The sequence below is a fragment of the Stomoxys calcitrans genome, chromosome 5 (genome assembly GCF_963082655.1).
Source record: "Stomoxys calcitrans chromosome 5, idStoCalc2.1, whole genome shotgun sequence".
In the NCBI taxonomy this organism is placed as follows: Eukaryota; Metazoa; Arthropoda; class Insecta; order Diptera; family Muscidae; genus Stomoxys; species Stomoxys calcitrans.
The window spans coordinates 122,193,758-122,218,983 of record NC_081556.1 but is presented as its reverse complement, the minus strand read 5'-3'; the positions used below and the strand labels follow the sequence as shown (position 1 = coordinate 122,218,983).

The 25,226-nt window shown below is 35.5% G+C and overlaps 1 protein-coding gene across 1 annotated transcript; it reads left to right on the top strand.

Moving 5' to 3' along the window:
* Window positions 1–1,451: 1,451 nt before the first annotated feature.
* LOC106088037 (uncharacterized) lies at window positions 1,452–24,123 on the top strand. Its single transcript, XM_013253323.2, has 4 exons — window positions 1,452–1,850; window positions 1,984–2,069; window positions 11,802–11,958; window positions 23,770–24,123. Exons 1-4 carry the CDS (start codon window positions 1,667–1,669, stop codon window positions 23,910–23,912), a joined length of 570 nt encoding a protein of 189 aa, XP_013108777.1. The 5' UTR covers window positions 1,452–1,666; the 3' UTR covers window positions 23,913–24,123.
* Window positions 24,124–25,226: the final 1,103 nt, after the last annotated feature.

The window sequence follows — 25,226 nt, the reverse complement described above, 5'->3', positions numbered from 1 at the left end:
TAGCTACCATATAGACCGATCTCTCGATTTAAGGTTTTGGACCCATAAATGGCGCATTTATTGTCCAATGTCGCAGAAATTTGGAACACTGAGTTGAATTAGGCCCCTCGACAGCGTTCTGTAATATGGCCCAGATCGGTCAAGATTTGGATATAACTGCCATATAGACCTATCTCTCGGTTTAAGGTCTTGGGCCCATAAAAGGCGCATTTACTGTCCGTTTTTTTTTTCGCCGAAATTTGGGACAGTGAATTGTGTTAGGCCCTTCAACATTCTTCTTCAATTTGGTCCAAATCGGTCCAGATTTGAATATATCTGCCATATACACCGATCTCTCGATTTAAGATTTTGAGCCAATAAAAGGCGCATTTATTGTACGATTTCGGCAAAATTTGGGACAGTGAATTGCGTTAGGTTCTTCGACAATTTTCTGCAATTTGGCCCAGATCGGTCCAGATTTGGATATAGCTGCCATATACACCGATCTCTCGATTTAAGATTTTGAGCCAATAAAAGGAGCATTTATTGTACGATTTCACCGAAATTTCGGATTGTGAGTTGTGTTAAGCCCTTCGACATCCCTCTTCAGTTTGGCCCAGATCGGTCCAGATTTGGATGTAGCTGCCATATAACCCATCTCTCGATTTAAGGTCTTGGTCCCATAAAAGACACATTCCGATTTCGCTGAAATTTGACACAGTGCCTTATGTTAGGCATTTCGACATCTGTGTCGTATATGGTTCCGATAGGTCTATATTTGTATATGGCTACGAAAAAGACCAATATTTTGTTTTACAAAATTGAACAATGATTTGTACTTAATAGACCACGCAATGTCCGTGTCGAATTTAGCTTAAATCGGACCATATTTCGATATAGCTGCTATGGGGGCATATAGTATGCATTTTTTACCGGATTATGACGAAAGGTGGTTTACATATATAACCGAGGTCTTAACGCCTTTTAACTTGTTTCTATTTTGAATAGCAAATTTCGTTGAGTGTATATATTTGGTTGCCCAAAAAGTAATTGCGGATTTTTCATATAGTCGGCGTTGACAAATTTTTCAGAGCTTGTGACTCTATAATTGCATATTTTCTTCTGTCATTTATCAGCTGTTACTTTTAGCTTGCTTTAGAAAAAAAGTGTAAAAAAGTATATTTTATTAAAGTTCATTCTAAGTTTTATTAAAAATACATTTACTTTCTTTTAAAAAATCCGCAATTACTTTTTGGGCAATCCAATATATGTTCTTGTTTTTATTTTCCTTTCCTAACTATTTGCAACAGTTTCTCAAAATTTTATTATTAAGTAGTATACTTGCTTTTTACACCTTCAAGTTAATGACGTATTGGCCATCCAATTAAAAATATGTGCCACCCCAGAGTAGGGTGTTTATTTCAAAAGCTTTCATTTGTGGCTCGATTCAATAACAACTACGACATTTCAATTAGTTGACATTTTCGTACAATTCGAAACGGACGTTTTAAGCGCAAGAGCCGCTATCGATTTACAGATAAAAAAATAAATACGTTAATAACTAGATAAAAAAAAATAATTAAAAATAATACCCTTTTGACAGTCAATACTAAAACCCATTGCTAACATTGTGAAATTCGAGAATTTTGTTTTGCTCTCTTGGACTGTTTGTCTCGTGCGGTGAACAATGAATAGTTTGTGTGGCTTCCGTTTGTCCACAGTGGGCATTGTGATCGGGTGGATCAATTTGGTGGGCTCGATTTTCTCCACCATCATATTGATTGTGGCCTTTACGCGTTTGGATGATGTGATAAAAATTGTTCAAGAACAAATTGACACTGATACCGTGGATGATGTGGGCCTCAAGACCGGTAAGTATAAAAGCGTAAAAACTTCCTCCCATCCAGAGGAAGTCTCACGAAATTCCACCATATGTTTGTTTTTCAAAATTCCTTTATCTCGATTTTTCTCTGGTTTTCTTTTGCTTTTCATTTGCTGTTGCAGCTGTTATCATCGCCCTCAGTGTTTACTTGACTGTCAATGTGACAAATGTCATTGCATCGTCTTTGCTTATTGTGGGCACTGTTAAGGTAAGTACGCGTGGCAGTGGGAAAGGGGGTAATGAATTGGAGCTGCTTTTATGGTGTTCTTAAAGTCAAAGATAGGAAACACCAAAAGTCGTGCAGTATTTAATGCTTTGTTTGTTATTGTACTCTTCATCTTAAGATTTTTCTGTTTTCTTCTTGTAATCCATTCTCGCCAACGTAGCATGCAAATAATTTTACTGATGATGCACAGTGGGCCAAATGGCAAAAAAATTGGAAATAAGTCTACAACTTTTTATCTGTTGATTTTAGCCATACAAAATGTTCTAGACATTTGTAGAGGAGGACATAGGCTTTCAGAAAAGTGCTGTTGTTGGTCCATATCTTTAATACAGGGTGAGCTACAGGGTGTCAAAGTTGACCACTTTTGACTTCTCCAAGCTTCTGGGGGCCATAACTTTTGATCTACTCAACCGATTTACATGATTTAGGACTCTAGAGAAAGAGCTTGACAAGATCTAAAAAACTTATGCATAAAGTACCATGCCATCGTGTACTGTTAAGGAGTTATGAATTGTTTAATTTTAAAATATGAAAATTTGGCCTTGGTTTTTTTCAGTGTTTTTTAAATAACTCCGTCAATTTTAAAGCTATAAACTTCATACTTCACACAAATTATGCCAGCATATGTGTGCATAAAATACAAAAGGCGGTTTTGGCGGTTTAAAAATGGCATCGTTTTCAATATGAAAAATATTTTTTTTGTCAAAAAATTGCAAAATTTTTCAAAAAAGATACTCCCATTTCCTTTAAGTTTTCGCAAACTTTGGCCGTCAAAGCATTATCATTTCTTTCCATTTTCACAAAGTCGAGGTATTAAGAAAAGTTTTAAGTGCTAATTTGGCTAATTTCGATATCAAACAACACCGTTATCTTAAGACCAAAATGGCCAATTTTTTTACTAAACTTCAAAAGTTTCTCACTGGAAAAAAAGTTCCACGGGGATTTTTTCGCTTTTTTTGAACTTAAATGAAAGCTTAAAATGTTCCCAACATTTTAAGGTATGTCTCGCCATATCCTAGCCATAAATGAGATCGTAGCGATCAAAATACTGAAAAAAGTCAATTTTCAAGTAGTGCTATATTCATTGCTAAAAAACAAGTATTACGTCACATTTTATTGCAAAGATGTTAAATAAACTTTTATTTGGTAACACTTCTTCTACAAAACACAAAAAGAATCATGGAAATATCTCTATTCTATTCCATTTTATGGAACCGGCAATAAAAAAGTCAATTTTTCAAAAAAGTCGAATTTCCCAAATTTTGTTTTTGTTGTCCTAATTGCACATGACACACTATAGCCATATTTACGCAACATACCTTATCGTAAAGGAAATTTTCATACCTTTCCAACGATGTATAAAACATTTCTCAACTCGGATTCTATCTACTCTAAAATTCATTTACACTTCATTAAACTCTATATAAAAATGTCTATTTGTGAAATGGAACCTTATATGGGGCCTACACTAAAACATTGATAGATTTGCCCAGGGTTTACAATACAAATGTGTTAGAATAAAAAAAGGTCTCCTGCCAAAGTTTAAAAAAATTGGAATAAAAATATGTGTTTTAGAGCGAAAACACTTCGCATCGGCGTGCGTTTATATGTATATTAGCTACTCCCAAAATAAAAAAGCATTTTAGTTTTGTATTATTTGATTTTATTCTCTACCAAATAATCTAAGGTATCAAAATTTAAAAGCTCTTTAATTTGAATGGCATCGGGATCGTCCTTATCTATATCGTCACATATTTTTGGTAGCCATTTAGTTCTGATGCTGTATAGTACCGGATCAGACGATAACAATAAATATTGAAGTAAATCATAATTTTGGTTAAATTTGGTGCTCTTTCGGGTATTGAAAAGCCGGAACTGTTTAACATCTCTATTACGGGATTCCTGAGCTTCTTCTGTAAGTTCTCCTAACGGAAGTATGTTGTATTCCACAATTTCCTTGCCATGATGTAAGACTTTATGTACTGTCGGTGTTAAAGCTTTCCACGAATATAAATCAGATAAAATGTTTTTTGTGTCATTACTATAAGCTTCAAATTTGGTTGAATTTATCATCTTTTTGCTATTGATTACAGCCAAAATCACTTTGAATCGTCTTAGCAAGTGTTCATCAAGACCGGTTATTTTAGATGTCGATACGGGGTCCTCAAAAAACCGCCTTGCCGAGTTGCCATCATTTGTGCTTCCGTATCCGTAAAGAGGTTTATCTATTATAAGTCCCTTTTGTTTAAACTCCAACTGGATTCGATTCTTCTCTTCCTGCCTCATTTTGTGAAGATCTTGGTTGTTTCTAGCAGAGACATCGCGGTTTCCAGGGCTAGTCCGATATTTAAGGTCATACGATAAATGCAAACAATACTCCATGAATCGAATTCTACAGTGCAGGGGCGAAATACCGAAATTGAGCGCATTTTCGTTTACTAAATTTTCATCAGACTTGTCCTCGAATTGCCCATTCTTCTTGCCACAAATATTGCATCTCCAATTGGACATAACGCCAGTTAATGCGTTTGCCACCTTTCCATCGATCATAGTGAGTTGTAGTTGAAACGAAACTTTTATATTTCTTCCCAATTGGTTTATAACAATCATGGGTAATGCAGCAATTTCTTCCTTTATTTCGTTCACCAAAGATCGTGTTGTGTTCCGGTCTTCCTTTGTATACTCAAACCGAATTGGGCGACATAAATATTTTGACCCAGGTGTTCTATTTATCCATATATCTTGAAATGCATTTTCTTTCGACGATGAAGATTGGTCCTTGTACAATCTCATTCTCAATGGTACTAATGATGCCATGAAAATTGATGCGAAGTTGGTATCTATTTCTGTTTGTTGCTTATATTCGGAAAATCCAGATGATCCATCACAACCCCATTTGCTGATCAAAACCACTTCGGAATTATTACATGTGTTCAACTGTTCTTCAGTAAAATTAGAAATAATTCTAACAGCTGTATTTTCAACAAGATCAGCAAGTTTCACTCTTGCTTTTAATTCGTCCACGTATATATTTGATGGCACCATTTTCGTCCTGGTGTTGTACAATTTATGTTTTGAGGGTAAACAACCCCATCCTTTTTCACGAAGAGCCTTCCTCATTGTTGAGTATTTGTTTCTTGAGAGGCCTAGGTTCAAAATCAGGGCCAGTGCATCTTCCTCCGTGAATTCTGTAGTCGATTTTGGAGTTGGAATACTTTCTACCATTCTCTTTACCCTTTTCGGAGATGCTAATGGTAAAACATCGACAATTCGTCCAACATTTTTTGGTTGTGTTTTTAACAATGCTGTTTTGAACGTATCTTTTATTAAATTTGGCGGATGTGCCGCCAATAGTTCCTCTTGTTTTTTCTTTTTGGTTTTCTCCGTAACTTCGTCGTATGCTTTGCTAGGCCGGCCGGGAATCAGCGGTTTAATTTCAATAAGTAGATCCGATTTCAGCCACTTCTCATACATTTTGAAAAACTTGATTTTTGCGAATGAACATTCTGGCAACCTTCTCTCAAATGATTTGTAGAATTTTTCAAGTTTGTCTAAAGCGTCTTTATTTAGCCTTATTCCATATATGTGGTCCAAAGTGTAAACAAGTTCCTTAAATGACTCCGTGTATGATTTGGAATCATTTTTGATGTCCCATACAATTTTCGAAAGAGTGGAATACTTCAGTATGACTTCCATAACTTATAAATGTCCTTTACGCCTCTACAAAATATAATGAAGAAAATTTGGATTTTGTTCAAATATTTATGCAATATATTCACAATTAATGACCCATTTCAGGTATCAGACGCAATCGTAAAAAGGGGTCCAAAGTGCCTCTTTTTACTTACTCTTCTATAATTATTTACCTGGACTCGAATTTGGTTAAAAAAAATGACAATGAATTTTTTATGGGTAGGTTTTTTCACATTCATTGATACGGTGGATTTCCTGGGAATTCGACATAGCGAAACAGGTAACATTTGTCTGCATCAAATCTTAACACAAATATATATATATATGCAGGTATATTTCTAGGTTACTTTTTATTCAAAAATCATCAGCTTACATTAAAAATAGATGTAGGTACTATACAAACGCACGCCGATGCGAAGTGTTTTCGCTCTAAAACACATATTTTTATTCCAATTTTTTTAAACTTTGGCAGGAGACCTTTTTTTATTCTAACACATTTGTATTGTAAACCCTGGGCAAATCTATCAATGTTTTAGTGTAGGCCCCATATAAGGTTCCATTTCACAAATAGACATTTTTATATAGAGTTTAATGAAGTGTAAATGAATTTTAGAGTAGATAGAATCCGAGTTGAGAAATGTTTTATACATCGTTGGAAAGGTATGAAAATTTCCTTTACGATAAGGTATGTTGCGTAAATATGGCTATAGTGTGTCATGTGCAATTAGGACAACAAAAACAAAATTTGGGAAATTCGACTTTTTTGAAAAATTGACTTTTTTATTGCCGGTTCCATAAAATGGAATAGAATAGAGATATTTCCATGATTCTTTTTGTGTTTTGTAGAAGAAGTGTTACCAAATAAAAGTTTATTTAACATCTTTGCAATAAAATGTGACGTAATACTTGTTTTTTAGCAATGAATATAGCACTACTTGAAAATTGACTTTTTTCAGTATTTTGATCGCTACGATCTCATTTATGGCTAGGATATGGCGAGACATACCTTAAAATGTTGGGAACATTTTAAGCTTTCATTTAAGTTCAAAAAAAGCGAAAAAATCCCCGTGGAACTTTTTTTCCAGTGAGAAACTTTTGAAGTTTAGTAAAAAAATTGGCCATTTTGGTCTTAAGATAACGGTGTTGTTTGATATCGAAATTAGCCAAATTAGCACTTAAAACTTTTCTTAATACCTCGACTTTGTGAAAATGGAAAGAAATGATAATGCTTTGATGGCCAAAGTTTGCGAAAACTTAAAGGAAATGGGAGTATCTTTTTTGAAAAATTTTGCAATTTTTTGACAAAAAAAATATTTTTCATATTGAAAACGATGCCATTTTTAAACCGCCAAAGATATTCACGTGATTCCTTTTGTATTTTATGCACACATATGCTGGCATAATTTGTGTGAAGTATGAAGTTTATAGCTTTAAAATTGACGGAGTTATTTAAAAAACACTGAAAAAAACCAAGGCCAAATTTTCATATTTTAAAATTAAACAATTCATAACTCCTTAACAGTACACGATGGCATGGTACTTTATGCATAAGTTTTTTAGATCTTGTCAAGCTCTTTCTCTAGAGTCCTAAATCATGTAAATCGGTTGAGTAGATCAAAAGTTATGGCCCCCAGAAGCTTGGAGAAGTCAAAAGTGGTCAACTTTGACACCCTGTAGCTCACCCTGTATTAAAGATATGGACCAACAACAGCACTTTTCTGAAAGCCTATGTCCTCCTCTACAAATGTCTAGAACATTTTGTATGGCTAAAATCAACAGATAAAAAGTTGTAGACTTATTTCCAATTTTTTTGCCATTTGGCCCACTGTGTGATGTGTAACAATAGCAATGGATTGTTTACACTCAAAAATGTTGTATTGAATCTTAATTTCATAATACTAACAATTTCCTCATATATACTTTGTTGGATCTCAGATCATTTATTCGATGATTTACAAACGGAAGGGCGATGTTAGCATTACTTTAAAGGGGACGCGATAAATTTTGAAGAATAAATTATTACTTTTAGAAAAGATTTAGAACAGCGGTTAGATTTTGATCGGACCTTGTAATTTTCTAAACCTTTAATAATAATTTGTTGTTTCACCTGTTGCCACAAAGTAATCTTCTTATATTGGGTTGCCCAAAAAGTAATTGCGGATTTTTCATGTAGTCGGCGTTGACAAATTTTTTCACAGCTTGTGACTCTGTAATTGCATTCTTTCTTCTGTCAGTTATCAGCTGTTACTTTTAGCTTGCTTTAGAAAAAAGTGTAAAAAAAGTATATTTGATTAAAGTTCATTCTAAGTTTTATTAAAAATGCATTTACTTTCTTTTAAAAAATCCGCAATTACTTTTTGGGCAACCCATTATATAAAAATCAATTTGTGTTTGTTTGTTTGTTTGTGCGTTCCTTACAGACTCAGAAATGGCTGAGCCGATTTTCTTGAAATTTTCACAGATGGTGCATAATAATCCCCTGGTAAAAATAGGGTACTGCATTTTTTGATATCTTAAGGGGGAGCGGACCCTCCCCCTTACTCTAATTTTCAGAAACGCCAGATCTCGGAGATGGGTGGTGCGATTTAAGCGAAATTTTGTGCTCTCATATAGTACCCTAAAAATAAAAATTTGGTATCCAAATTTCGGATCGGGTACCTAGGGGGACTGCCCCACCCTGAAACTTACCAAACATATATTTAGACCAATCACGACAATATGGGAATCCAATGAAAGGTATTTAGGATAAGAAAACGTATGTGATATCCAATTGTCGGACCAAGTGCTAGGGGGACCACCCCAAGCCCCAAAACAACCCTAAATCGGGAATATTTACCGACCATGGCAATATGGGACTCAAATTAAAGGTATTGGTGAGTAAAATACGAATCTGATATCCACATGTGGGACCACGTTTCTGGGGGTCCACCCCTTTCCCAAAACACCCCCCAAACAGGACTTATTTACTGACTATGGGAATATGGGGCTTAAATAAAAGATATTTGAATGCAGAATACGAATCTGAAATGGGACCAAGAGTTTGGGGGGCCGCCTCTCACCAAAAACAACCCACAAAGAAGACAAATTTACGACCATAGCAATATGGGGCTCAAATGAAAGTTCTTTGGAGGTAAAGCACGAGTTCATTATCAATGTTCGCGAAAAGTGTCTATGGGGCCACCCCACCCCCATAACACCACCCAAATAGGAAGTATTTGCAGACCATTGCAATATGAGGCTCAAATAAGAGGGGTTTTAAAGTGGAACACGAATCCGATATATATTTTCAAGGCCAACTCACTGAGTGGCAGCCCATCTCCCAAAACACCCCCAAGACGGTCATGTTTGTCGACTATAGAAATATGGGGCTCAAATTAAAGGCAAGTGGGAGTAAACCACGTATCTGATATCAACATTAGGAGCCAACTGTCTAGCGGACGTCCCACCACCATAACAACCCCCAAATAGGACGTATTTGCTCACCAAGACAATTTGGGTCTTAAAGAGAGTGGAACTAAGTACTCATAGTTTTTAGGGCCAATACCCCAAATGGGACATATTTGCTGACTTTTGCAATAAGGAGTTTAAATGAGATTAGAAAACGAATTTGATATCCAATTTTGAGGGCAATGGCAATATGGGGTTCAAATAAATGATATATAGATATATGAGCATAGAGCACATTGCTGATATATTTTCAGGGCTTAGTGTTTGGGGGACCACCCCACTCCCCAAAACACCCCTAAATCGGGCATATTTTCCGACCAGTTCAATGTGGGGCTTAAATGCAAGGATTTGGGGGGTAGAGCAAGAATTGATACCCATTTTGGGGACCAATTTTCTAAGGGTCTACCACTTTTCCAAAATACCCCACAAACAGTAATTTTTTACTGACCATCGCAATATGTGGCTCAAATAAAGTTATTTGGGTGTAGAATACGAATTTGATATCCAAATATAGGACCATGTATTTAGGGCATCACCCCTTCCCCAAAACAACCCCCAAAGGGTAAACATTTTTCGACCATGCCAATATGTGGCTCAAATGAAAGGTATTTGAGATTAGATAAACAATTTGTAGCCATGTGTTTGGGGGACGCCTCATCGTGCAGACTCCCCTCAAAACCAATGGTAATATGGGGTTTAAATAAATGGTATTTGAGAGAAGAGCACGATGCTTATATTTTTTCAGGCCCAAGTATCACCCCCGAACCCCAAGTATTACCATTTGAACCGCATATTGTTAAGATAGGTCGGTACAACCATTTGGTGGGGGGCGTCTATAAGTGGGTTGTGCGCCGCACTACTTCTGCCACAAGGACAAATTTTTATATCGAACTAATGTCACTTAATCCCCTACTGTCTTAATAGGTCAATTAACCTATTTGAGGCATTTTTAGGAGATAAAGCGCCACCACACAAATTTTAATGTCATATTCGTAATTTACTCACAAATAAGTTAGGTTAGGTTAGGTTTAAGTGGCAGTCTGCTATCAAACTCATTTAGACATTTTCGTCCATTGTGATACCACAGGAGCAGAATAAGGAAGATGCCTTCTAGTTCCTACTGTTGAACCATCCAGATCGCTTTAAGAAGCCCAATAACTTGCGAATGTTCACATCCGCTAAATCAGAAATGTTCTCAAAGAAATGAGAACCTTAAGTTGAACTCCTTTTGGCTGCTAGTGCGGGAGACACACACAGAAGGTGTTCTATAGTCTCTTCTTCTTCGATGTTCTCACAGCTTCAGCAAAAGTCGTTACGGGCAACCTTCAGTCTGTCGGCATGTTTTCCGATTAGACAGTGACCTGTCATGACGGACACAATAACTGAGACGTCTGTTCTAGCCAAAGACAGCAAAGCGGTAGACCTCTTAGTCTAGATTAGGCCATATAGTTTTGGATTGCTCACAGCCCCTCTTTGTGACCATCTATCATTCGTTGTTCCTGACAAATACCTTTCATTTGAGCCCCATACTTCCGTAGTCGGCCAAGATGACCGGTTTTGGGCGGACGTTCAGTGATCCTGAAAATATATATCAGATTCGTGTTCTACTCCAAAATATCTCTTATTACAACATCATATTGAATGGTCAGCAAATACGTCCCATATGGTTGTGTTATGGGGGTGGGGTGGCCCCATAGACACTTTTTCCCGAATATTGATATCAAATTCGTGCTTTACTGCCAAAGACCATTCATTTGAACCCCATATTGATATGGTCGTAAATTTGTCCTCTTTGGGGGGTGTTTTGGGACGGGCGGCTCCACAAACACCCAACATATCAGATTCGTCTTCTACACTCAAATACCTTCTATTTAAGCCCCATATTGACATGGTTAGTAAATAATTCCTTTTTGGGGGTGTTTTGGGGAAGGGGTGGTCTCCCAGAAACTTGGTTCCACATTTGGATATCAGATTCGTATTCTACTCGCAAATACCTTTCATTTGAGTCACATATTGTCGTAATGGGTCTAAATATTTATTTGGTAGGTTTTGGGTGTGGGGTGGCCCCCCTAGGTATCTCATTCGAAATTTGGATAAATCGAAATTGATTTGTATATATAAGATTTCATTTTATTTTGTTTTATTTTATTTTATTTTATTTTATTTTATTTTATTTTATTTTATTTTTTTTATTTTATTTTATTTTATTTTATTTTATTTTATTTTATTTTATTTTATTTTATTTTATTTTATTTTATTTTATTTTATTTTATTTTATTTTATTTTATTTTATTTTATTTTGTTTTGTTTTGTTTTGTTTTATTTTATTTTATTTTTTTTATTATTTTATTTTTTTTTTGATTTTATTTTACTTTATTTTTTATTTTATTTTTCCCTGCTCTATTTTCTTTATTGTTTTAAGTATTTGTAGATTCACAAATGGGCACTTTATTGATAAAACAATTGTTTGCTCAACATATTCTTTGTTGACCCATTTGGTATGGTTTAGTCTATGATTCATTTTATTCTTATCATTAATTAACAAGTGTTTAATATATTCTGTTCTCTTTATAGGAACGCCATCTACTGCTGACACCTTGGTTGGTTACTACCTACATCTTTATATTCTACAATGTACTTAACCTAGTGTATATGATATATGTGGCCATTGCTAAAGGACTACCAGCAAGTAATGTGGTCGTGCCAATTATTGGAGCTTCCTTAAGTTTGTGTAAGTAAAAAATTAGAATGCTTTATTTTATTTTTAGGACAATTATTTAAAACGCCGCACAGTGGGATGGGAAAAAATAAATGGAAATAAGTTTGCCATTTGGAAGCGGATAGAGAATATCTTCATGAAAATAACAGGGTTATAGCTGAGGTGTTATTCAGTTATATGCAAAATTTCAGGGCCCTAGAAGTCCCAGGGGCCCACTAGTAGGGCCACCTCGGCCCTACAAAATGGTGAAAAATAAAATTCAAATTGAAAATATCATAAAACCAAAACTACTCAAGACATCGTTCTAATTTCTCACAAATTTGTAGATGAATATCTTTAAAAAAAAAATGAGTACAAATTTTGGCAACATTTCTTAATGAAAACACCCAAAATCCCCACACTAGGGAAAGATGTTTGCAAAATTGCCATTTTTTAGTACAATGTCCGTTTATAATCCATCTGAAAACTTCCATCGAAGTCCATTAAATTTGGTTCAAAATAAAATACAGCTCCCAATTTTTATACCCTCCACCATAGGATGGGGGTATACTAATTTTTGTCATTCTGTTTGTAACATTTCGAAATATGCATCTAAGACCCCATAAATTATATATATTCTTGATCGTCATGTCATTTTAAATCGAACTAGCAATGTCCGTCCATCCGTCTGTCTGTCGAAAGCACGCTAGCTTTTGAAGGAGGAGAGCTAGCCGCTTGAAATTTTGCACAAATATTTCTTATTAGTGTAGGTCGGTTGGGATTGTAAATGGACCAATCGGTCCATGCTTTGATATAGCTGCCATATAAACCGATCGCGGGCTTTGACTTTTTGAGCCTCTAGAATGCACAATTCTAATCCGATTTGGCTGAAATTTTGCATGAGGTGTTTTATAATGACTTTCAACAACTGTGCTGAATCGGTGCATGTGTTGATATAGCTGCCATATAAACCGATCTGGGGTCTTGACTTTTTGAGCCTCTAGAGGGCGCAATTCTTATACGATTTTGCTGAAACTTTGCACATGGTGTTTTGGTATCACTTTCAACAACTGTGCTAAGTATGATTCAAATCGGTCCATAACCTGATATAGCTGCCATGTTAACCGATCTTGGATCTTGACTTCTTGAGCATCTGGAGGGCGCAATTCTGTTGCAGTTTTTTTTTTGTTTGTAAGATTTTTCTTTTTTACTTCTCCAAAAGATTAAGGATTTATTTTATTTAAAATTTGGCCTAAGATACACTTATTTTTTTTATACAAATATCCTACGAGAGATGGTACATTTTAAGTTTAAAACTAACGACTTCGTCAGCAACCACAGGTGGTTGATTGAGCAAGAGTGGCATGATTTAATTTCAAATGGGAACAGAAATATGTCCATGTGTATTCGATTAAAACGGCAACACTCAATCGTTTTTTATGCCAATCAGCGTGCTTCGATTCTTTCTTTCCTTTCCTCGACCTCGAAGTAAACGTGCACCTCCGCTGCCAGTCAATTATACCATAAAGTTTTGGAATTGAAAAAAAATATTAATTTGGAATAATCAGTTGATCGCTCTGAAATATCTTTTAAAGTGTTTAAAATTTACCCGATCTACACGACTAGTGAGGAAGGTGTAAAGGTATTTTTTTTTACAGAGAAATTGTGAAGAATAAGTGAATCTTTGCTAATAGACTTTTTTTGATACAAATAGGCAGTTAGCCAAAGATTATTATCTTTGGCTAACTAAATTAATTTAACCGGTACTGTGATGAATGTGGATTGAAGCTTTAAAATAGATGACCGAGAGTTACTACAATCTGTGGAAAGAAATTACGCCAAGGCACCAGAAAAAAAAATTTGCAATCATTCAAATCACCTTTGACTTTGCGGCCGCCTATGGGTTACGAAAAAGTGTTTTGTGATCTTACGCTTTATAAAAAAAATATAGCATAGCAACACATGGTAAAAAGGGTCGCAAAGAAGCATATGTCCAGAAAAATCATAAAAGTCATTACATTCCACTCAACACCAAATTTCAAATTTTGTCTTGCCTAAAGCGGAGACAAGAAAAAAAAAACACTGCGTTTACAACAACAAGCAACGACTTTTTATGATCCCCCGCATACCAGTTTTTTTCTCATCAACAACAAACCAATAACAATTGCAGGCCTAGGGATCTTTGTAATTTGATAGTTCCGCACACTTCCGGACTAAAAGATTGAGAGCAGCCCTGTTAAGTCACTCACTTTTGCTTAAGGAATGTTAATAACATAGAATAATGAAGTATTTAACATAAAGCTTTTTTTTATTGCATTGTTTTTTTTTTATTCGTAGTATAACAGTTCTAATTTTAATGGCATAAGCCAGGCTTCACTTTATATTCCTAATTACAAAAAAAAAGATAAAAAGAATAACAACATAAAGTGCTTGAGAGAATTTGCTATGTAAATTCTTTATATAGCCCAAAAATCTGTTTGGATTATGGGGGCATGCTAGTTAAGTATTTATTTTCTCTTGTTAATGCTAAACGATGATTGATTCTGTTGGAATATTTTAATGAAATTTTTATTTGGAATATATTGCAGAATACGTATGGATTGAGCTCAATGCATCGTTGCAGAATACTACGGCCGTGGAAACATTTTTGGTCCAACAATTTCCATTTATTACAGATTATCGTTATCCTAATATGAGGATCTAAAAACGTAAGTCAAGCCTTTATGTTTTCGATTTTTTTTGTACTTAGAGGAACCTTCGAATGAGCCAAATTTGATATTAGTTTCTTATTATTTCGTATACAGAAGTATACGGTCGATTTATATTTTCTAAGCTTAAATTAGCAATAGATTTAACAGTTATACTTGATTTTTTTTAATAAAATAATAATGAATTGAAACATGAGATAAATATTTTCCGATATGGGAATGGTGCGTTGCAAGATAAATGGTAATGTGGTAAAGTAATTTCGTGGTTATAGACCGATTTAGGGAAATGGATATTAGCATTCAACGGACACGAAATTCATTAAGAGTAGAGGGTGGGTTATCATTTGTAAAGTGTCCTGGGCGATAACAACATCTTTCGTCCTCATAGAACAAGCTAAATAGTATTCTTAAATTTTATTGCCATAGTTTCAGATCCCTTTTATGTTCATTTGTTTTAAAGTCTTAGGATGTACCGATTTTTAGTTCTTATTGTTGTCTCAGAAGCTCTTTCAGCAAGGTCAAAGGACCCTCCCCTATCCGGCGAGCTAAGTTTTTTTTTTTTACATTCTAAGCAGACCAAGCTAAAGAAAAGGAAAATTTTATACATATTCAGAACTTAAGGCAACAAAAGAGATGGCGCCCAACGAGGTTCGCATTAAGACGAATTCGATTTTAGTAATTTTTCTTGTAGATTAGTCTAGGATCAATGTATTAATACCTTGACCTTTATGAAGCAATTTACACTCCCTATATTTTTTTTACTTTTCGTGTATACCTATTGAGGGATAATAACTTCAATCAGCTGTAACCAAAAAGTCTACGGACATCGAAAGTTTGTTAGTCTGTTTGTAGAACTCAAAAGTTTTTTATCCTGCAACAGATTTGCGATGGCCACATCTGAAATTCAAATTAGAGTCAATAGTTTTGTTTTGTTTTCGATGGTGTCAGTCAAGCTTCAATTCTGATTACTTAGGAGTTGGCTTTAGCGACATTTAGAAAATTTTATTTTACATATTCCAATTAATTTTTATTTATTCTGCTGGAGGGAGATACTATTTGGTGAATTTCTATAAAATATTAGTTTTCATACACCCCATTACTGATCATCTTGAAAAAGCAATGCACCATTCCCGTTTTTTTTTATGACTTTATTTAATAACACTATTATTGTTACACGGGTATGTCAGTTAGAAGACGTAAATCTAAAAGATTAAATAAGGGAGAAGATTCGTTAAGTGACACCGAAATAAATTACACAATAGACGAAGAGGGTTTTCAAAATCCTTCTGTTATTAGACCTAGATTGGACATAGCTTCGATTGCAAATAGAACTAGGAGTAAAACGAATCACATCGAAGATATAGATCAGCAAAGCACGGTAGACATAATGCCGGACGATCCAAGTCTTAATCAACAGCAAGGGGCGGTTGGCGGGAACGCAGGCTCTTTAGGTGGGTTGGAGGCAATGTTAGAAAGGATACTGTCAATTAATCAGCGGTCATTAGTAGAAGAGATGAACAATTTGCGAAGGACCTTAGTTGACGCACTAGGTGGTCACCAGTCCACTAATCTTAATGCTAATATTTCGCGGATTTTACATGCAACACCAAATCGTCAGATACACTTGGATGGAAGAGAGGAGGACGTTTCTCAGCCGTCCATATTAAAAGAACCGTTGGATAGTTCGAATGTTATGAAACCCATTTCCATAGATAAATGGAATGTTTATTTTGATGGTACACAGGACGTAGGAGACTTTCTCTTTAAGGTAGACACACTGCGCAAGAGGAATAGGCACACGTCAGAGCAGATATTAGGTTGTTTTAATGTACTTTTAAAAGGAAAAGCGGAATCATGGTTTTGGTTTTACTCAAGACAACATCCAGACTCTACATATGATGAGCTAACAAAAGCGTTAGTAAAAGAATTTTCAAAATCTGAGAATGATTGCGATAAAATAGTCAGAATGGTTCAAAGACAGCAAGGAAATAGAGAGAGTTTTGATGATTTTTATTCAGAGATGTTAGACATGAACAGTAGGCTACATGAACCAATGAAGGAGCAGAAGTTGATAGAGCTTTTGAAGAACAATGCCAAAGAGTCTATTGGATCCTTGCTCTTTTCTTACGACATCTTTAATTTGGATCATCTCCGAGAGGCAGCCAGAAAGGCTGAGGCATTTTTAGGTCGTCAGACTCACTGTGTTCGGCAGCCAAAACGATTTGTGGCCGAAGTTGAATGTTCCGATGAAGCAGTTGGGGGAGATACAGCAGGTGAGGTAGCCTTTCTAAGCCATAAAAATTATTCCCCTAAGAAGCCAATAGATTTTTCGAAGTTTCAATGCTGGAACTGTGATTTAATGGGCCATTCGTTTTTTGATTGTCCGTCTGATAAACGCAACTTGTTTTGTTTCCGTTGCGGCGAGAAAAATGTTACCACGCCTCAGTGCAAGAAACATGCGGGAAACAATCTCAAGAACGAGAACTAGAGGGAAACTCGTTCGAAGCCCTAATTCCCTCATATTTTGACGAACCACAATCACTGAAATTATTGCAAAGAGATGACTTACAAGATGAAATGTTGGATTCAAAAAAAGGCGAGAGCCGACATAATTTATCGTTACATGAGAGAAAAATTAGGTACATAGAGGCTAGAAATAGAATATTCGGAGGTAAAATTTGCAGACGTATAAAGAAATGTAGAGAGCGGTTCCAGAAACGTAGAATGTTCGCAAAATTAGTAGAGTCTACAATTATTGACGACGGTTCCGATGAAAGACCCTATGCTAAGGTATCACTCGGTTCAGTGGAGGTGTATGGTTTATTGGACTCTGGAGCCTCTATTAGCGTACTGGGTATGGATTGTCAGGAGATTGTTGAAAAATGTAAGGCAAAAGTGTCTACGTTTACTAGTACCCTTAGGACAGCAGACGGTAAACGTCAGCCCATTATCGGCTATGCTGAGATTCCGGTCACCTATGGGAATTCAACGGAAAATATTTTATTTTACATAGCTCCTTCTTTGAGACAAAAGGTATACCTTGGTATTAATTTTTGGAAGATTTTCAATATTGCTCCACAACTTTTCCTTTCAGAGCTTTCTGTAGGGGTAGATGATAGGGATTCTGAGGAAACTGGTATTTTTCATACTTTGAATTCGCAAGAGAGCACCCAATTGGCTAGTGCTATTGCAGAATTTTCATCATTTACCAAGCTAGGCTTAGGGCGTACTAGCGTGGAGACTCACAGTATCGATACGGGAGATTTTCCTCCATTCAAGATCAAGCATTACCCTATGTCGCCGCCTCGTCAGCAGGTAGCGTATGCAGAGCTTGATCGAATGCTTTCTTTGGGAGTTATAGAAGAGAGTAATAGCCCGTATTGTAGTCCTATTGTATTAGTAAGGAAGCCTGGTAAAATAAGACTCTGTCTCGACTCGCGAAAACTTAACGAAATAACAAAAAAGGACGCATACCCATTACCACATATAAATGGACTGCTTAGTAGATTACAGGACACGCATTACATCTCAGGTATTGATCTTAAAGATGCCTATTGGCAAATACCTTTAGATGAGAGATCCAAAGAAAAAACGGCATTTGCAGTACCTGGTCGGCCACTGTACCAATACACAGTAATGCCTTTCGGGCTCTGCAACGCCGCACAAAGAATGAGTAGATTAATGGATAAAGTAATACCTAGTCGCTTACGTGAAAAGGTATTCATTTATCTAGATGACTTGTTGGTCTGCACCCCAGATTTTAGCAGTCACGTTAGTGTGTTAAGGGAGGTTGCAAAATGTTTGAGTGAAGCTAAATTGACAATAAACGTCGAGAAGAGTCGATTTTGCCAAAGGCAAATAAAATACCTAGGATACATTGTTGGTCAGGGTACTCTTCGGACGAATCAGGAGAAAGTAGAGGCTATTACCAATTTTCCTTTGCCTAAAACGGCCAGACAAATTAGAAGATTTATCGGTATGACTGGTTGGTACCGTCAATTCATTTCCAATTATGCAGAATTATCTGCGCCCTTGACAGATTGTTTGCGCAAATGTTCAAAGTTTGAAGTGACACCAGAGGCCGAATTGGCATTTACCAGATTAAAAGAGGCTCTTACGACGGCTCCAGTTTTGCGTCAGCCGGATTTCTCACGACCTTTCATTATCCAATGTGATGCCTCAAGAGTAGGAGTTGGTGGAGTTTTGGTTCAAACCGATATAAGTGGAAAGGAACACCCTATAGCGTATGTATCCCAGAAACTTAATAAGGCCCAAAAGAATTATACGGTTACAGAACTTGAATGTCTCGCGGCGATAGTGTGTCTCAAACGATTTAGACCATACGTAGAGGGACTGCAGTTTAAAATTATAACCGACCATAGCAGCTTACGTTGGTTGATGTCACAGAAGGACTTGTCTGGTAGATTAGGTCGTTGGAGTCTTAAACTACAGTCTTTCGATTTTGATATCGAATATAGGAAAGGTTCAGCACCATAGTTCCTGACGCTTTGTCACGGGCATATGATGTAGAGGAGATGGTCGCGATAGATCTCGCATTTGATATAGATTTAAAGTCGGATCAATTTTCCTCGACAGAGTATAACGACCTTAAAGATAAAATAGAACAATATAAGGACAATTTTCCAGATACTTGTGTATCAGATGGATACGTGTACCAGAGGGTTAAGTTTAGAAAAGGCGAATATGAAGAAGAGGATTCGTTATGGAGGCTTTGGTTGCCAAGTGGTATGAGGGACGAAGTCATAAGGAATTCACATAATTTAAGTTCTTGCCACGGTGGCTTTGCTAAAACACTAAACCGGGTAAGAGAGAAATATTTCTGGCCAAGAATGGCAAAAGATATTAAAATGTTTGTATCTAATTGTGATATTTGTAAAACTTGTAAGCCCACGAATCAGATACTAAGGCCACCTATGGGTCAACAAATGAGAACCGAAAGACCATTTCAACGCGTTTATATGGACCTTCTGGGACCCTACCCTCGAACTAAGTTTGGCAATAACATGGTTTTTGTAGCTCTAGATCATTTCACCAAGTACATTTTCCTCAAACCACTTAAGAAGGCGACATCCGCTGCTATAATTTCTTTTGTAGAAGAAAATATCTTTCACCAATTCGGGGTCCCACAGTACATACATACCGACAATGGGAAGCAATTTGTTTCTTCACAAATGGAAGATTTTCTAAAGGCCTACGGCATAATACATATCAAAACTGCCTTGTATGCTCCCCAAGCTAATTGTTCTGAACGAACGAACCGAGAGTTCTTGGTGAAACTGAGAATCTTGATAAAGGAAAAACAAGATCAATGGGATAGATATGTTTCTCAAATAGCAAGTATTTTACGTAGTGACTACCATGAGGCTTTAAAATGCTCACCATATTTTGGCCTATTCGGTACTAATATGGTGCAGCATGGCACAGCTTATCCTATTTTAGATCGTATAGCCTCAATACAAGATAGCCAATTGAATTTTGTTCCTAACGATAGTAAAGTCGCCATTATACACGATAAGATCAGGGAGAATTTAGCAGTAGCCCATGAGAAGGCCTCCAAGACGTACAATAACCGTTGCAAGGATGTCCAGTATAAAGTAGGACAAGAAGTTTTTCGTAGGAATAGATCCCAAAGTGAGTTCAGCAAAGGGATTAATGCCAAACTTTTGCCTCCTTTCCTAAAATGTAGGATTCTAAGGAAACAGGGTTCTTCACTTTACCATTTAGAGACGTTAAATGGCAAATATATAGGACTTTTCCATGCTAAGGATATAAAAGCCTTTTAACTAGATACTTTTTGTTTGCCCGGCTATTATCTCAGGGTGTAGTCGACCCCCACGAAGGAAAAAAAAAAAGAAAAACTGATTTCCTTATTTCCAACCTCTGTGCTAGGTTTTCAAAGAAGGTTTGTTGCAGTTTTTTTTTTGTTTGTAAGATTTTTCTTTTTTACTTCTCCAAAAGATTAAGGATTTATTTTATTTAAAATTTGGCCTAAGATACACTTATTTTTTTTATACAAATATCCTACGAGAGATGGTACATTTTAAGTTTAAAACTAACGACTTCGTCAGCAACCACAGGTGGTTGATTGAGCAAGAGTGGCATGATTTAATTTCAAATGGGAACAGAAATATGTCCATGTGTATTCGATTAAAACGGCAACACTCAATCGTTTTTTATGCCAATCAGCGTGCTTCGATTCTTTCTTTCCTTTCCTCGACCTCGAAGTAAACGTGCACCTCCGCTGCCAGTCAATTATACCATAAAGTTTTGGAATTGAAAAAAAATATTAATTTGGAATAATCAGTTGATCGCTCTGAAATATCTTTTAAAGTGTTTAAAATTTACCCGATCTACACGACTAGTGAGGAAGGTGTAAAGGTATTTTTTTTTACAGAGAAATTGTGAAGAATAAGTGAATCTTTGCTAATAGACTTTTTTTGATACAAATAGGCAGTTAGCCAAAGATTATTATCTTTGGCTAACTAAATTAATTTAACCGGTACTGTGATGAATGTGGATTGAAGCTTTAAAATAGATGACCGAGAGTTACTACAATCTGTGGAAAGAAATTACGCCAAGGCACCAGAAAAAAAAATTTGCAATCATTCAAATCACCTTTGACTTTGCGGCCGCCTATGGGTTACGAAAAAGTGTTTTGTGATCTTACGCTTTATAAAAAAAATATAGCATAGCAACACATGGTAAAAAGGGTCGCAAAGAAGCATATGTCCAGAAAAATCATAAAAGTCATTACATTCCACTCAACACCAAATTTCAAATTTTGTCTTGCCTAAAGCGGAGACAAGAAAAAAAAAACACTGCGTTTACAACAACAAGCAACGACTTTTTATGATCCCCCGCATACCAGTTTTTTTCTCATCAACAACAAACCAATAACAATTGCAGGCCTAGGGATCTTTGTAATTTGATAGTTCCGCACACTTCCGGACTAAAAGATTGAGAGCAGCCCTGTTAAGTCACTCACTTTTGCTTAAGGAATGTTAATAACATAGAATAATGAAGTATTTAACATAAAGCTTTTTTTTATTGCATTGTTTTTTTTTTATTCGTAGTATAACAGTTCTAATTTTAATGGCATAAGCCAGGCTTCACTTTATATTCCTAATTACAAAAAAAAAGATAAAAAGAATAACAACATAAAGTGCTTGAGAGAATTTGCTATGTAAATTCTTTATATAGCCCAAAAATCTGTTTGGATTATGGGGGCATGCTAGTTAAGTATTTATTTTCTCTTGTTAATGCTAAACGATGATTGATTCTGTTGGAATATTTTAATGAAATTTTTATTTGGAATATATTGCAGAATACGTATGGATTGAGCTCAATGCATCGTTGCAGAATACTACGGCCGTGGAAACATTTTTGGTCCAACAATTTCCATTTATTACAGATTATCGTTATCCTAATATGAGGATCTAAAAACGTAAGTCAAGCCTTTATGTTTTCGATTTTTTTTGTACTTAGAGGAACCTTCGAATGAGCCAAATTTGATATTAGTTTCTTATTATTTCGTATACAGAAGTATACGGTCGATTTATATTTTCTAAGCTTAAATTAGCAATAGATTTAACAGTTATACTTGATTTTTTTTAATAAAATAATAATGAATTGAAACATGAGATAAATATTTTCCGATATGGGAATGGTGCGTTGCAAGATAAATGGTAATGTGGTAAAGTAATTTCGTGGTTATAGACCGATTTAGGGAAATGGATATTAGCATTCAACGGACACGAAATTCATTAAGAGTAGAGGGTGGGTTATCATTTGTAAAGTGTCCTGGGCGATAACAACATCTTTCGTCCTCATAGAACAAGCTAAATAGTATTCTTAAATTTTATTGCCATAGTTTCAGATCCCTTTTATGTTCATTTGTTTTAAAGTCTTAGGATGTACCGATTTTTAGTTCTTATTGTTGTCTCAGAAGCTCTTTCAGCAAGGTCAAAGGACCCTCCCCTATCCGGCGAGCTAAGTTTTTTTTTTTTACATTCTAAGCAGACCAAGCTAAAGAAAAGGAAAATTTTATACATATTCAGAACTTAAGGCAACAATTCTCATCTGATTCGGCTGAAATTTTGTAGGAGGTGTTTTGTTATGACTTTCAATAATTGAGCTAAGTATGGCGCAAATCGGTACATAACCTGATATAGCTGCCTTATAAACCGATCTGGGATCTTGACTTCGTGAGCCTCTAGAGGGCGCAGTTATTGTCCAATTTGGCTGAAATTTTGTACAACGGTTTCTCTCATGACCTTTAACATACGTGTCGAATATGGCATGAATCGGTTTATAGCATAATACAGCTCCCTTATAAACCAATCTTCCCATTTTACTTCTTCAGCTCCTAAAGGGTGTAATTCTTACTAGATTTGACTGACATTTTACACAATGACTTCTACTATGGTCTCCAATATTCAGTTCAATTAACTTGATAATACTTGATATTGTTCAAATAACATAATAATTCATTTCTTTTATTTGTTTGCCTAAAAAGAGATACCATGGCAAGAGCTCGACAAATGCGATCCATGGTGGGGGGGTATATAAGATTCGGCCCGGCCGAACTTAGTACGCTTTTACTTGTTTTTTTTTTTTTTGTTTGATTTTTGGTTTTTTTTTAATTGTTTCATATATAAATTTTCGTTTTTCCAATTTCACTTCAGTCATTTGTTTTAGTGCAACTCATCTAAAAGCCAATTCAAGGTTACATGGACTGATAACTGTCACAGTGGCTTGAACTCCAAGCGATTATTTTAATCATTCAAACAATTAAATCTAGGCTACTTTTTTGCAAATGTACTGGACTTTTTGTTTTCAACTCAACTCAAAAGGGAAATAAATGAATTGTGAAATTCCAATAGGGAGAAAGAAAATCCCCCATTTATTTTTAAACATTTGTTTTGTACTGCACTTGCATGACTAATAGTAATCTTATCTTTGTTTATGGTGATTATTAACACATTTGCTGACAGGGTATTTCGTTTCGAAAATTTTTTTGTTAACTTGAAAGTTTAAGGGAAATTTTTAACAATAAGTAATAAAATGTAAAAAAAATGTTTACTTATTTAACTATTTTTCTCGTCTCTTTTTCTAGTCATTCAATTGATCATCTGGAATGCCATATATTCGCTGTTCAAGCAGATCCGTGCCTCTCGTGATTTGCAACAACGCCTTTTGCCCACCTCTTCGGGCTCTCAGTATCCCAACTATACCAAGATGCCACCAACTATGGAATAGACAAAGACTGCCCTGAAGCCTTTCCATGTACGAGTATCTATGATCTGATTGTCTATTTTACCCGAACAATAGGACCACTAAACAATCTCAAATTTGAAGTATTTTGAAACCCAACTAATTTCTATTGTATTAGTATTTAGTAAACTAGCTTTCTGTTTTTTTTTTCCTACAATAAATAAAAATTCCCATCTATATTTACCTTAAACGAAAACAGATATTTTTTAGTTTGAAAAAAGAAAAATGTGATTTCTGAGCCATCGTAGTGAGCCTACATATATTTATGTATATAACATATGAAGTATTGTGAACTTGATATATTATTAAATTTATATTCATTTTACATATAAATAAACACATATTTACCAAATTAAACTATTTTATTTGGCAATTTATTTTGACAATGCTAAGATTTTGTATTCTCTCATTAGGGATCCTCTCATAGCTTAAAAAGAGCGATTTTTTTAGATATTATCTTATTGGCAACACTGTTTTAAACAGCTGACGCATATTAAACCGTGAATTGTCCTACAAACGAGCAACGCTTGCAAATTATTGATATTTATTATTAAACCAGTAAGGAAAGGGAAAAGTCGGGCGGTGCCGACTTTATAATACCCTACACCTATCTTATAAACACAAAAGGGGGATACATCTAATTCTGAACCAATTTTGATGACCCTCGGCGGATGTATCCAGATAGATTATTAAAATTCCTGTATCAAATTTCGAGCAAAGCAAATATGTTCAAAATGTAATAAATACGCTTGACAAATGACAACAAATTACCCAAAATCTGTAGACCATATACATTGGAGCTATATCTAAATCTGAACCGATTTCGACCAAACTTTATGGAAATTGTGGGATTCGTCGAGGAAAGCGTTGTACAAAATTTTGGGAAGATTGGTCAATTAATACGCTTGCAGTGGGTCAAGGAGTGAAAATCGGGCGATATATATATATATATATATATATATATATATATATATATATATATATATATATGAGAGCGAAAATCCTTCCTGCCAAACTTTGAGATAATCGGTTAACAAATGACCATTTTATTGCTGTATTACTGGAAATCGGACGAACATATATATGGGAGCTATATCCAAATCTGAACCGATTTCTATGAAATTCACCATTAACATTGAGAGTCATAAGAAAATCCTTCCTGGCGAATTTCGAGAGAATCCGGTAACCAATGGCCATTTTATTGCTGTATTACTTCAAATCGGACGAGTATATATATGGGAGCTATATCCAAATCTGAACCAATTTTTATCAAATTTACCATTAATATTGAGAGTCATA